General features: G+C 34.7%; 2 protein-coding genes across 2 annotated transcripts in view; both read left to right on the forward strand.

Moving 5' to 3' along the window:
- The window catches only part of LOC129795731 (40S ribosomal protein S10b-like), a 575,051-nt gene that overhangs the window by 105,547 nt on the left and 455,886 nt on the right, over positions 1 to 13,618 (forward strand). The window lies entirely within an intron of this gene.
- Positions 3,158 to 13,618, forward strand: part of LOC129795573 (F-box/LRR-repeat protein 16) — a 28,620-nt gene continuing 18,159 nt past the window's right edge. The window contains exons 1-2 of the mRNA XM_055836974.1: positions 3,158 to 3,569; positions 4,447 to 5,243. Of these exons, the coding sequence (XP_055692949.1) occupies positions 4,551 to 5,243 (693 nt within the window). The 5' untranslated portion in view covers positions 3,158 to 3,569; positions 4,447 to 4,550. The remainder of the gene's footprint in view (positions 3,570 to 4,446; positions 5,244 to 13,618) is intronic.

Below are 13,618 nucleotides of genomic sequence, written 5' to 3' on the forward strand. Positions count from 1 at the left end.
GCTACTACTCTTAACACTGTTGCCAGCGAAATCCCAAATGTCGTTGGAATAGTTTTTCGCCTCGGAAATGAAGTAATGAATTAAATGGGTACATATATAGAAAATACCCTTAATCTTCTCTCGATTAAACACTTCTTACACATTGGTTTTAATGTGTAAGACTAGTTTGAGAGATGATAAAGCGGGGGGATGACTGTATAACCATTTAACAATTTCCAACTATTTCTTGATGTTTTTTTTTCGTAAAAATCAATTAAAAAAGTATAAATAAAAAAATGCTGATTAAAAAAAATTTGTTTGTTTATGATGATTTTCCTCGGATAATAATCTGAAAATTATTTCCAACGAGGTAAATTGTCGCTTCTCTCCAATTTACCTCGCACCGCTTCGCGCAAATTTTAGAGAGAAAAGAATTGTGGTGGCTTATAAGTACATAGGCCTATCAATTTCAAAAGAAAATTTTGCAAAGAGAAAAGATATTTTCATACAACATTTCCGGCGCCAAATTCAAAAATTTGAAAAAAAAACTGCATGAAATCTATATGGGGACTACCTGAAGGGGGGCTTTGGGGGAAAAATGAGTACGGCCATTTGAAACCGCCTGTTATAAGGGGCCTCTGTACCAAATTTCATCGCGATCGGTCAAACGGTGTGGATTTGTATAGAAAAGAAGGAACAACGATTACCAACAAACAGACCTTTCTTTAAGATTATAGATAATGATTTCGAAATATTTTTTCTTGCTAGTTGGAATACGCAAAAAAAAAATAGATTTCGGAATTTATTTCTAGCTACAAAGATATTAAATCAATAAAGGATGTCAAATAAATCCAGCATTAAGTTCTTTTCTTTGCAAGTTTAATATAGTTTAAGAAAGTCAAAAATTATGTAATTATTTAATTTGTTACCTATATGATTTCTTTAATGAGAGTTTTTTTCCAGATAGAAGTGAGTAAGGTTCTTTTATAGATTTCATTTATAGAAAAAAAGAATCAAAAAATTTCAAATTAAAGAAATTTTTTCATAGATAATTTTCTCTTTGTTATTCATTTGAAAGAAATGTTTCTTTCAAAAGAAAAAAAAAGAAAATTCATTAAAGATTTTCTGTTCAATATCTTCTTGATTAAATTATTTCTCTTTAAGAATATTCTTACGAAATAAGCTTTTTTATTGATAAGAAAATTCACAATTTTAATTGGTTATATTTATATAGTTAAAAAAATGGAATTATTTTTTATTTCTTCTGTAAGACATTCTTATTTTATTAAAGATCCCGCAGATCCAAAAAAAATCATCCCTTTTAATTCCTCTAAAGAAGCTGCTTGTGAGAGGTGAAAACTTTCCCTCAATGTGCTTTTTCGCAAATGAAGAGGCTGTTTGTGTCCTCATGTGCTCGGGGAGACATTGACTTTCTCTTTGCATTATTTAGCACATCTCACCCCAAACCCCTTCATTCTTCCACACCGCAGACTTTTTCCCAGAACCCAAGGAGACAGTTTTGGGTTCTCCAGAAGCACTTAGCTGGGTGACGTCACCTCCTGAGTGTGAAGGATTCAAACGGAGAGGTAAATTGCACGAACTTGGAAAGTACATAATAAAAGGACGACGCATGCGTCCCCTCAAATGTACAAGAAAATTTCTTTTACAAGAAAGAGAAGGAGATATTTACTCTATGTAGCCACTCAGTTGCAATGGAAATTCGATGTAGTAACAGCAGAGTTAATAAATTAGTAGATTTATCTTCAAAGGAGTTTTGTCCTCATCCTCATTGTCTTCGCAGTAGGTGAACATTCTTCATTCAATACCTATCAATAGATATAATTTTAATAGCGTAATTTTGAAGAATGAATGACGCGAAAAATAATTAGATTCTTTGAAAATAACTTAACGTTTCTGTGTCTGTTTACTGCAAAGACGCCATTTTGAAAGTCAATCGCCATTTTGTATGCGCTTAAATGAATCTTTTTCCGTTCTTTGGGTCATACGTTGACCCAAAGTAGTCTTCTTACAATTATTGAAAATGAATTATTTTTGTAGGACATAGCCAAAAGCCTAATAAAAGTGTGGTCATTTATCGGAAATGCACTGTGAAACATACGAATTTTCCTGAAGAAGGTCATCCAATCAGTTGATTAATTTCTCTATTTATATAGGAATTGTATAGAATATTCTCATTTAGTATCAAATTAGGGCTTTATTAATATTAAAACTATTTTACAAAAGCTCGAGTAGTTAGCAGAAAATGGAAATGCCGAGCATGACACGAAGGGCCTTAGTAGCGTACTTTGTCCGTACAATCAGTATTGTCCAGGATAAAAAAACTCCTGGAAGAACCCTAGAAGGTGCAAATTAAAAATTTTCCGAACGTGTATTTTTCTTTCGCCTTCATTCCTACAGTTCCTACAATATTGTACAGAAACACTTCATACTTTAATTTTAAATATCCTTCCGACATTTTGCACATCAGCCGCCATTTTGTGTGTTTTTTTTTTGAAACGTGCGTTCGTTAAATTTTTTTTGAAAAATCTAATATGTCTTGTGGTTTTTAAGTGTGAATTTTTGCAAATATCTGACTAAAGGACTGATTAATTGCAACACTTACGCTTTCCAGTCAAGTCATTAACCCTTAAAGTAAAATCAATCTTCTATCAACCCCTCAACTCTGTCTACGCCACACGCTTCTCTTTACATTACATGCACCCCTCCACACTGCAGATAAATGTCGCCAGAAAGTCTAGTATGTATACAACTTGCAAGGAGATTTTCTCCTTACTTTATTGAAAATTTTTCTCATATCTCAAAATACATTTTCTTCAAATCCAAGAATTAATTTTGAAATATTTTGCAAAAGAAAGAAAATATTTCAAATAATTCCATCAATTGCTACATAGATGAAGGAATTTTTAGAGAATGTTAAATAAAAAAAAGTTTTTGAAAAAAACATGAATACAGTTCAACGTGTTGACCTCTCTCTCACACTCTCTGCATTCTTTTCTCCTTTTTACACATAGTATTTTCCCATGCGACTTTTCCGGAGTTTCCCTCCTGCGCTCTCCCCTTTTTTGTGGGTCTCATTCGGGGGAAATTCGGTGGAAATTCGGGTGGATGGATGCGCGCGAAAATCCCACCGAGTAGTCGCGCGTCCAAATCTTTGCCCACTTGTACAGTGTCAGTTGGGAAAAGCTCGTGGAAAAGTGTCCGTCGTGGAGTTTTCTCACACACAAAACGCACTCACCATTTTCTCCAATAGAACGCACTCAAAAGTGAGGTGAAAAAAAAATTACAAAGCGTATTAAAAAGATTTTCCATGTTAAGTGAATATTTAAAGGGAAATTTATAAACTTTTCAAGAAAAAGATTTTTTTTTGGACAATTTTTCTCCTTGGAGGGTGTGAAAGTGAAAATTCTCACTGCAAAATTACACAAGTAAACGGGGGTTGATGTTTTGTGTGTTTCTCCCCATTTTCCTACCAACCCCCTTTGTGTACCACATGAAGCCGGATTCTGTGCACAAAAGACAAAGTGGTTGAATAGCAGAGAAATAAAAGAAGTTAACATTTTTTTCCAAGAGTGAGTGCACATTTTTTTCTGGTGGGGCTTCATTGAGTGGAAAAGCCTCAATGGTGTTTTGCAAGAAGTTACCATAAAAAGAACGAACCAAAATCGATTTTCCCCTCAACTCAGACCATTGTGCTTTCGTGTTCTACCACCAAAAATCATTTTTGTGGAGTAGCAAACAATAGAGAGCCACCCCTTCAATATATATTTTTGCAAAATTACGTGATAAAAGGGAAAACCACCGGGTTATTAATTTATAAAAATATCGGAATGTTTTATTAATGTTTATATAAAAAGTTTTCCAATTGTTTTTCCATGAAACATTTTTGTGCAGACAAAAAAAAACGAATAATTTGTCATATTTTTCCTGCATTTTTTGGTTAATTTATATTGAGAAAAATTTAAATAAAAATTCATTGTTTTGCCTTCATTGTTACGCAAACAAAAATAATAATGAATTAAATTAATTTACCTTTAAAATAAACTGTTAACAGTTGAAGAAAAAACATAAAATTTAAACGTTTCTAATTTTCTCTTAGTTTGCTGTAGTTAAATATAAAAAATTCTAATAAACATTTAACTACCTACTTGAAAAAAAAAACATTTTGAAGTTTCTAGAGGATCTTGTAATTGGAGTGATTTATCATAATTTTGAAATAAGAGATTTCGATTTATCTCAATTAAAATTACAGTAGGATGCGTACTACAGCTGAAACTTTCGCAAAATATGTTTCATATAACGAACAATACCAATGAGCAATGAAGCATATACTGCACTCTTATTCTTAATATTCTGAATAGATTTTTTTTTCAAAATGCAATCATAATAAAATTAATAAAACATACAGAATAATGTATTTTTTAAATCAATATTAAAAAAAAAATACAGAACTAAAAAAAAAACAAAAAGACAATCCTGTGAATGATTCATAAATTGCGCAAAAGTGTCTTCCATTTTGAAAAACGATGAATGAGTGACGTGAGAGTACGTTTATGTTGAAAATGTCCTCAATTTCGGCTCAAGGAGTCGTTGAGCGCGCGTCCGCCGAACTATCGAAGCGCATCAACGGCCTGGGACTCCGAAAGCACCACGGCACCAAGGCTAGTGTCATGGAGCGCGTCACGAATGTCCTCTGTGGCGGCAGTAGTGGTGGCCATGCATCCGCCAATTCCTTGGGTGCCCCCGAAAAGCCCTCCCGTATGGCCAGTATGAAGCTCACGGTGTCCAAAGGTGGTGCAACACCATCCAGTCAAACGGGAACGCCACAAATGACGCGCAAGAGCCCCCCAGCTCCACCTATACTCACTGTTGAACAACTCCTCGTGGACGAGCGCTTCCTGAGCCGTTTCTTCCTCTACTTCAGCCCGCTGGAACGATGTGTCTTGGCACAGGTGTGTCAACGCTGGCGGGATATTCTCTACCGTAGTCCTCGTTTCTGGTCCGGCTTGCTCCCAGTGCTGCAGAGTCGTGAACTACGTCAAGCAAGTGGGCAGGATCGCGTGAAGCTCTATAATTCACTAATACGGAGAGGCTTTCACGCAATTTGCCTCCTTGGCGCCACAGACGAAGACGCTCTGGATATTGTACACTCCTTTCCACTTGCTTCGAAGCACATCCACTCCCTGAGCCTTCGATGCTCCTCCGTTAGTGATCGAGGACTTGAAGCTCTTCTTGATCATCTTCAGGTAAGCTTATTAAAGACGCTAAATAACACTAAAAATTTTCACCAAAATTTAAATAAAACCGTTAAGAGATTATAACCTAAAAAATACGATAATCTCACTTTATTTAGACAAGTTGAACGAACTAAGCAAGCATTCTATTTTTCCGCCATTTTGAATAAGTCTTTCATACTAAACGTAGAGAATATTGATTAATATATTTCTCCCAACAAACTTTATTATTACAAAAGACAATGTCATAGTGATAAAATGTGGTGGAAATGCGATATATAGCAATGTGTACCCTGAGGTTTTCTGTCCTTTCGCAAATTCAATACTTCATTTTGTGGCTTCCCTTCTTTGTCTTAAGAGTTTGTTCTGTGCTTCACCTTTTGTCAATTAAAAAGGAAAAAAAAAACATTTGTTCATCTCACGCTCTCTCACAGTAGACTTTTCTCCGCTTCAGGCAGAACAAGACAAACATGGAGTATTTCAGTGACTTTTGCAGAGTAGGTCTCTCGCACATTAAGATTAGTCTTTCATTGTTATTTCTTACTTATCCCAAAAGGGTTTATCAGTTCAAAATTGCGATGTTAAAAAGCTCACTTAAAGTACTTATTTTATTTTAAAATCTAAATGGAGGTTTCTAACTCTGATTTATAGCATTCATTTTACCTTGAAATGGTTAAAAGAAAAGATGGAGTCGTTTATTTTTGTAATTTGAATTATTTTTTTAGGTTAAAACCGTAGAAAGTTAAAAATGGTGGCTCTTAGAAGGCATTTAATGACTTGTAGATTTTAATTTAGCTTGTAGTCACCTAAAATCAAGATGGAGACGGTAAAATCGTGATAGACGTCTAGTTTTAAATTGTAGAATTCATATTATTTCGGAATTCCTTATAGTAATATGAATTCGCCATTCATTTTAGCCCTGAATATTTAAAATTAGAATAAAGACACTTTAAGACACTAAGAGTCAAGAAGAATAAACTTATTAGTTCTGACTTTATGCTCTTTAAGTATATATTTCAGCCATTTTTGTCAAAAACTGTCCAAAAATTGCTTTAAATTCAGAAAACTATTTTTTTAGGTCATTTCTCTTTACTCTTACCTTAGAAATTGCATCTGTTAGAAAACATTGAAATATTTTGAAAAATTTATGCTTGATATGCTTCATATTTCTGTGAATTATGCATTATTAATTCAAAATGTACTTTTCAAGCAATTTACAAGCTAACATGGAAATGTAAGCGCACCACCCTCATTGGGAAAATTACGATGAGATGAGGGAAGTTAATTGTAACTGACACGACAGTGTAATTTTCAAGCAAAACAACAGATAATAACGTCTTCAATCGTCTTTGTTTATTGACTTTCACATCGACTCCTCCAATACTCTCGCTCTCATTCCATTTGGGGGCTAATTTTACTGAAATCGTTGATGGGAAACAGCGAAAAGGCGTAATTGCTGAATAAATTTCTCCCCCATTTAATTCACTCAATAATACATTAGCTCAAAAATGTTGTCCACTCCCCTTCTTCCCCCCCGAGAAGAGATTGACAGAATGGGGAGAAAGTGGGTGAAGGAGATAAATTTTCTCTGAATGGGAATTTAAAGGGGGATCGTGTACATATTTTTGTGATTGATAAACCTCTTTGCATTTTGGCATAGTGCCTACGCGCTCGTGCATCCCCTGGCCCTTTCCGCGTGGCCAGAAATAACACACCAAAATGACCAGGAAGTCATCGGCATTGCTTCGGGGGCAGGGAGGGATACGTGCACGATGAGTTTAGTAGGTGAAATTTCACACTACAAAATGCTATCTTAAATGCGATTACCGGCACTAAATTAGGCCGGTCAGACACGGTGGAAGCTCAAATAGTGAAAATACTTCTATCCTATGGATGGACACTGTGAGAGCTTTCAAATTGATTTCAATTGAAGCTTAAATAAATATGCTATGTATGTACATATGTATATAAAAATAGCCGCAGTAGGGATCAAAAATAGCATTTAGGTCTCTAATTGGACTCACCCACACACGTGGTGACAGGTAGATAAAGCTGCATTAAAGACCCATTTGTAGGGATACTTCCCATATAGCTGTATGCGTAGGACGAGCTCTTGTGTACGCTAAATACCTACAATGCCACCCTCGAGAGTGAATTAAGTCCCATTCCAACCCTTCAGCGCCTAATTGCCGGATTATGCCATTCTCAGTGACGAAGCCTAAGCGATGAATGGGGTGGAATTTATACCCTCACACTCTCTCTTTTTTTTGCTACCCTGAACATTTTGTTATATACACCTGGAGAGGGTGCTTTAGTAAAATCTAACAACCCCTAAGTTACAAAGTTAGTTAATTCTACACCTCAATTCTACCTCCAGGTTTTACGCGGAAACATTGTACTGAAACCAAGACTGAAACTGCGTGAATTTATCAAACAAACCCACCTAACTTTTAATTAGCAATTATTCTAATGAGAGAAAGTTGCTACAAATAATCAGCTGCATCAGTAATTCTCAGTTCTACATAGAATTTAATACAGCATATATACGCAAAAAGGGGATGAGGGGGTATGATGTGAGTGACTGACTATATGTGTAAATAATGAGCTTTAGAGGAACATCTGTGTTTTTAATTGAAATCTGATATGGAAGAATGTTTAATAAAACAAGTAGAAAGTTCACTGAAATTATATAAAGTAACTCAACTTATTTATTTATTTTACGCAAGTAGTTTATAATAATATTTTTTAATCTGTATTTTGCGTTGAAGACATATCATCTAAAACCAAAATATTATTGTAAAAGCTCAAAGCTGCAAGAATTCGTTTTTGTTCTGTTTTGTACGTCGTAGTATTGATTTTTAAATTAAAGAAGAGAATATACTGAAAGTACTTTCAATGGAATTTCACTTTGATGGCGGCTTTTATGATTTAATAGAACTTTTCCAGGAATTCATATATAAATCAATTTGGAAAATGGACAGAAAGTAAATCCGAAATAATAACATTGAACCCATAGAACAATCCATTACATTGATATAAAAATATATACTATAATCTGTACTTCTCCCAATGCTGATATTACCACAAAGCTCTGGTAAAAGCATTTTACGAAAGCCTTCCAGTGCAATGGTCACAACTGATGTAAAATATATTGATCGATATGGTTCTGTAGATGGAGATAAATTGCTGAGATAGAGTGAGGGGGTGGTCCTACCCCCATTTGAGCACGAACAAATAAAAGACAATTGAGATTCCCTAATGGTACCGCTGAGTGAATCTATCCAAATAAATGAAAACCAAAATTACTTTTAAAAAAGTCCACAGTCAACTATTGATTTAGACTTCTACTCATTTTAGCTATCAATTAAACAAGATTTTTTGTTCTCTTAGTTTATTTTATTTGTGGAAAAAATCATGAGAACGGAAAATTGAAAAATAAACTTTAACCCATGGAGGATTGAGGTTCCTAACCACAAAACTTTGACCTCTCATATTCTCTCAAAAGAAAATAACTTGGAAATCTTTCAACGATCGTATCACAAAATGACAAAATTGAAATGCTAATTCATATTAGACGATTCATAAAAAAAAATCAAAGAGTAGCTTAATGAATAAATTATTTAATTGATCTCTTCAGTGGGTAGATTCTAATCTGTAACGCAGCATTTCCCTATGATTTTTCTACCAGTTTTTCCTCTAATTTTGTGAATTCGTGTAAGTTCGTGTTGCGTTCGGGAGTCTTCGTGCACGCTTTGGGAGATTTCTCCGCCGTCCCAATCACAAAATTGGGGAAAACGTGGAGAAAAATCATGGGGAAAGCCTTCGTTTCAAATAAGAATCTATCCACTCTGGAAGATTTCTTTTCTTGGAAAAAAAATGCGAAATTCTACCAATAAATCATGCAGACATTTTGCCCGTGGTTAGATGGTAAGTTATAATTTTCATGCCCTTTGGGGATTCACGCTAGGATAAATCTTTCGCATTGGTAGACAAAGTTCAAGTTCCCTTTGGGAAGTTTTTTGTTCAATTTATATAGAAGAATCTCCTATAGTTTCAAAGAAACAATGATAATTACAGAGCTTTGGGCTTTTTCCTTCAAACTTCTGTGCATTTTCACAATGAAATTGCATCGTTAAGTTCAGAGAATAGAAGAAATTATTAATATTTTCCTACTTGTTACGGATCATCGCTTTTTTGCTCTCTCTGTTAAATCTGTGCACCTCATAAATGCCTCAAATTCCGTCACCCACATACCTTTTTTTACGAAACGCCCCACCTAAAAATACATCGCGTCAGCAGAAATTCCTCCATTGATGAAGGTGCTGATTTTCCAATGTTGACGAATTTATGACGATGATATGAGTTGAGGAAAACTCAGCATTTCCCGCGTGAAAAAAAGTGTTTGTCGCCAAACATCAATTAGTGACTAAACGTTGTTGCGGCAGAATTTTCCTTATCAGCAAACCCTCATTCGGAAAATTCAACCGTTCATAATTTCGTGATTATCGAGTGAAGGAAATAGGGGCTATACATAATTGTATTTGTCAAACCATTTGGACAAATTGGTTTCTGTACAATTTTCCTATATTTTCATAGCTATTAAATGGAATTTTATTGTATTTGTAATTTCATCGTAATTCTGAGAATTTGGACGATTTATTGATTAAAGGTTAAATAAAAAAGGTTGCTAGAACTAAAATGATACCCAATGATAGGGAAAACTAGGTCTAATAAAGTCAGAAAAAAGTGCAGGAATATCGGAAAAAAAGGTTTGTTAAGGAAAAATCCATAAAGGGATGAGAAACAAGAATATTATGAACCACAGAATTCATGTGAATACGAAGTTATCTCGTTTCTCACAAAGCAATCCGTAATGCAGAAATTCTCAAATGACAATGGTAACGCGTAGAGAATGCGTTTGTGTATATATAGACAAAAAGAAATTCCATAGCTTCCACAAAGATGCTGAAAGGTGGAAAATTTGTGCTATAATGCAGAGAAAATGGATGTTGAATGTGGGAAAAAAATGCCAAAGAGTGGCAAAAATAAATCCTCCATGGAAGGATTGTTGAGGATCCGACAAATACGAGACGGAGTTTACTTTCTCAAGCACCACCGGATTACTTTCATTGGGGGATTTCTGCTCCAAGGTATTACGTCAATTTATGGAGATCCTTGCGCCATTGGAATCTTAACCCTCAAACTGACCCAATTTCCTCTTCTGGCAAGAAGTTACTCTTATGGAAGTCAGGTCGTGCAATATTCACATTGTTTAAAACCACCACTTCATTAATGCATGTTCTAGGCTATGTAGCATGTGATGTGGTTTATGGTAGCATGTGAGTGTGTTTATAGTCTGCACTGTTAGGAACTTTGATGAAAAGTTATGGAACGTTTATTTAGAACATTTTGCTTTTATTTATCTAAAAAAGTGTCTGTTGTTAGCGTAATTTTAACATTTTTAAATACGTTGATGACGGTTGTGTTTCAAAAAGGAAAACAAATCAATAAGCATCCAAGATGGCGTCTCAAAGGACGCTTCGCTTTTATTTTACATAACCAAAAATAAATTATAAGATTCATTTGCGTTGAGTTTTTAAAAACAAATTATTTATCAGAGCAACGTAAAATTAATTATATTTTAACTATTTTAGTTATTATTATTTTTCTCACTGTATTACCCGTATTTGCTTCCAAGAAACGTAACACAATACCCATGGAATACTCATTAAATTTACTCCTTCCGCCATTTAAAATAGCACTTTTCTCATACCTTTTTGTGGTTGATACTAAAATTTCTCATGAAATTATGGAGAAATTTCCTTAGTCGGTAGAGGCACCTACCGCACTACTTTCGAACGAAATTTAATTTATCCACTACATTAGGCACACACACTATAATAGGTATCTTAAATAAATTATTAATGAACTAATACAGGAAACTTTAAAACAATACACTAATTGAAGGTTTCTCTGCTATTTAATTAGCCCTATTGGAGCTCAGCTCAAGTGAAAACGATATTATTGTCTTTGAATAATTGCTTTGTGTAATGTGATAGCACAATTTTCTTCTATAACAAGGATACGCTTTTCCCAGGAAATTCTTCATTCGCAAGGATAATATCTGTGTAATTGTATTGACATGAGATTTTCTCGAGATATAGAGATAGAGATTTAAATCTAAATATTATCAATATATTTCTTTTATTATTCATTCTATCAGCTTGGAGACTTTGATGTATTGCTGTCAGATTTGTCGATGGATCATTTTTTTTATTTATTCAATCAGAAAGATTTTATTTAATTTAAGAGAAAATTTTAAGTTGTTTTATGAGAGATTTCTCAGTATTTTAAGTAAGCAAAATCTTTATTACTCTATCAGCAAATTCTCATCTATTTAGCAAATTATTATTATATCAATCAAATATTAAGATTTATAATAATTCCTTGAGCAAATTATTATTTATTTTCTCAGCAAATTGTTCTCTATTCTGTTATTAAATTCTCGATCATTTAGATGAAAATTAATTCAATTCAATTTTTGATTCTATTAAAATAGCATCAGAGGAGTCAAAGAAATATAAAATCCGTTATTGCTGTGGTTAGTTTAACTATGTACCACAATACCTGCGTTGTAATGTAGCAAATATTCAGTTGTCTATTTTATGGAGCTCCTAACAATTGCCGCATATTTATACGATTTACTTTACAATATCATAAAAGGTGAATGAAATGTTTTATACAAGTTTATCAAAAGCAGCAAAAGTTTGTAAATAAACTGTTCTACGTAATATTTTAGCAAAAACATTTAATATTTATTGTTTTGCAAACAATCGACTTTCGAAATAATTTTATAATTGTAATTTTTTGGAAAATTTTACTTTTCCCCCGGTCAGCGTCGGAAAATCGGAACTCAGTCCAGAATTAAAGGCACAATTCTGCCAGAGCTTTCGGCACAAATCAGTGCCTTCCTCAGTGGATCTTGTGTATGAATTTCCTGGACATCTGTTGGGTGAAAATATCCTACCTGCAGATATACTCAGCGTTAGTAATGGTCCCACAACTTTAAGGGAGTAAGCGTCGTCTCTTTGTCCGGCAGCAAATATCCCACCTGCAGATATACTCAGCGTTAGTAATGGTCCCACAACTTTAAGGGAGTAAGCGTCGTCTCTTTGTCCGGCAGCAAATATCCCACCTGCAGATATACTCAGCGTTAGTAATGGTCCCACAACTTTAAGGGAGTAAGCGTCGTCTCTTTGTCCGGCAGCAAATATCCCACCTGCAGATATACTCAGCGTTAGTAATGGTCCCACAACTTTAAGGGAGTAAGCGTCGTCTCTTTGTCCGGCAGCAAATATCCCACCTGCAGATATACTCAGCGTTAGTAATGGTCCCACAACTTTAAGGGAGTAAGCGTCGTCTCTTTGTCCGGCAGCAAATATCCCACCTGCAGATATACTCAGCGTTAGTAATGGTCCCACAACTTTAAGGGAGTAAGCGTCGTCTCTTTGTCCGGCAGCAAATATCCCACCTGCAGATATACTCAGCGTTAGTAATGGTCCCACAACTTTAAGGGAGTAAGCGTCGTCTCTTTGTCCGGCAGCAAATATCCCACCTGCAGATATACTCAGCGTTAGTAATGGTCCCACAACTTTAAGGGAGTAAGCGTCGTCTCTTTGTCCGGCAGCAAATATCCCACCTGCAGATATACTCAGCGTTAGTAATGGTCCCACAACTTTAAGGGAGTAAGCGTCGTCTCTTTGTCCGGCAGCAAATATCCCACCTGCAGATATACGCAGAGTTAATAAATGTCTCCGGTTTGGAGGAACAAAAAAAATTTTTTCTTCCGGCCTCGTGGGGAATTTCACTGCGCCACAATAAGCATGAATTTTCACGTATTGAGCACTTTGATTGAATGTTTGCCACTTCTACAATTAATGGCACACGTGTGGCAAGGAAATACTTAAGCAATTTTAGCAGCGGACTGTATAAAATGTAAAATTAAATGTAAATTTGCACAAACAACGTTTTTATTCTTTCCCAACAATTTTGACAGTTCTCTTTAACTCTCTCATTCCGCCACGTCATCCCAAACTTTTTTATAGCAAAAAAGTTTGGGAGTCGTGCGCCGATATTTGTCATGCGGCGTGAACATTTCTCCCCCTTCATTGCCACACGTGAAGGGATCGAAGTTTACATTTTTTTCTTCAAATATTTTTTAAAATTATTTAAATTTAGTTTTTTATATAAAATAATTATAAGATAAATAATAATTATACCCTTATTGATTTTTCCCATAATTCAAAATTCAAGACCCTTTCTGATTAAGATTTACCTTCACCAAAGAAATTTTACTTAATAAATTTTAAATGCAAAGAAGACTTACG

This window comes from Lutzomyia longipalpis, chromosome 4, assembly GCF_024334085.1.
Source record: "Lutzomyia longipalpis isolate SR_M1_2022 chromosome 4, ASM2433408v1".
Classification (NCBI taxonomy): domain Eukaryota; kingdom Metazoa; phylum Arthropoda; class Insecta; order Diptera; family Psychodidae; genus Lutzomyia; species Lutzomyia longipalpis.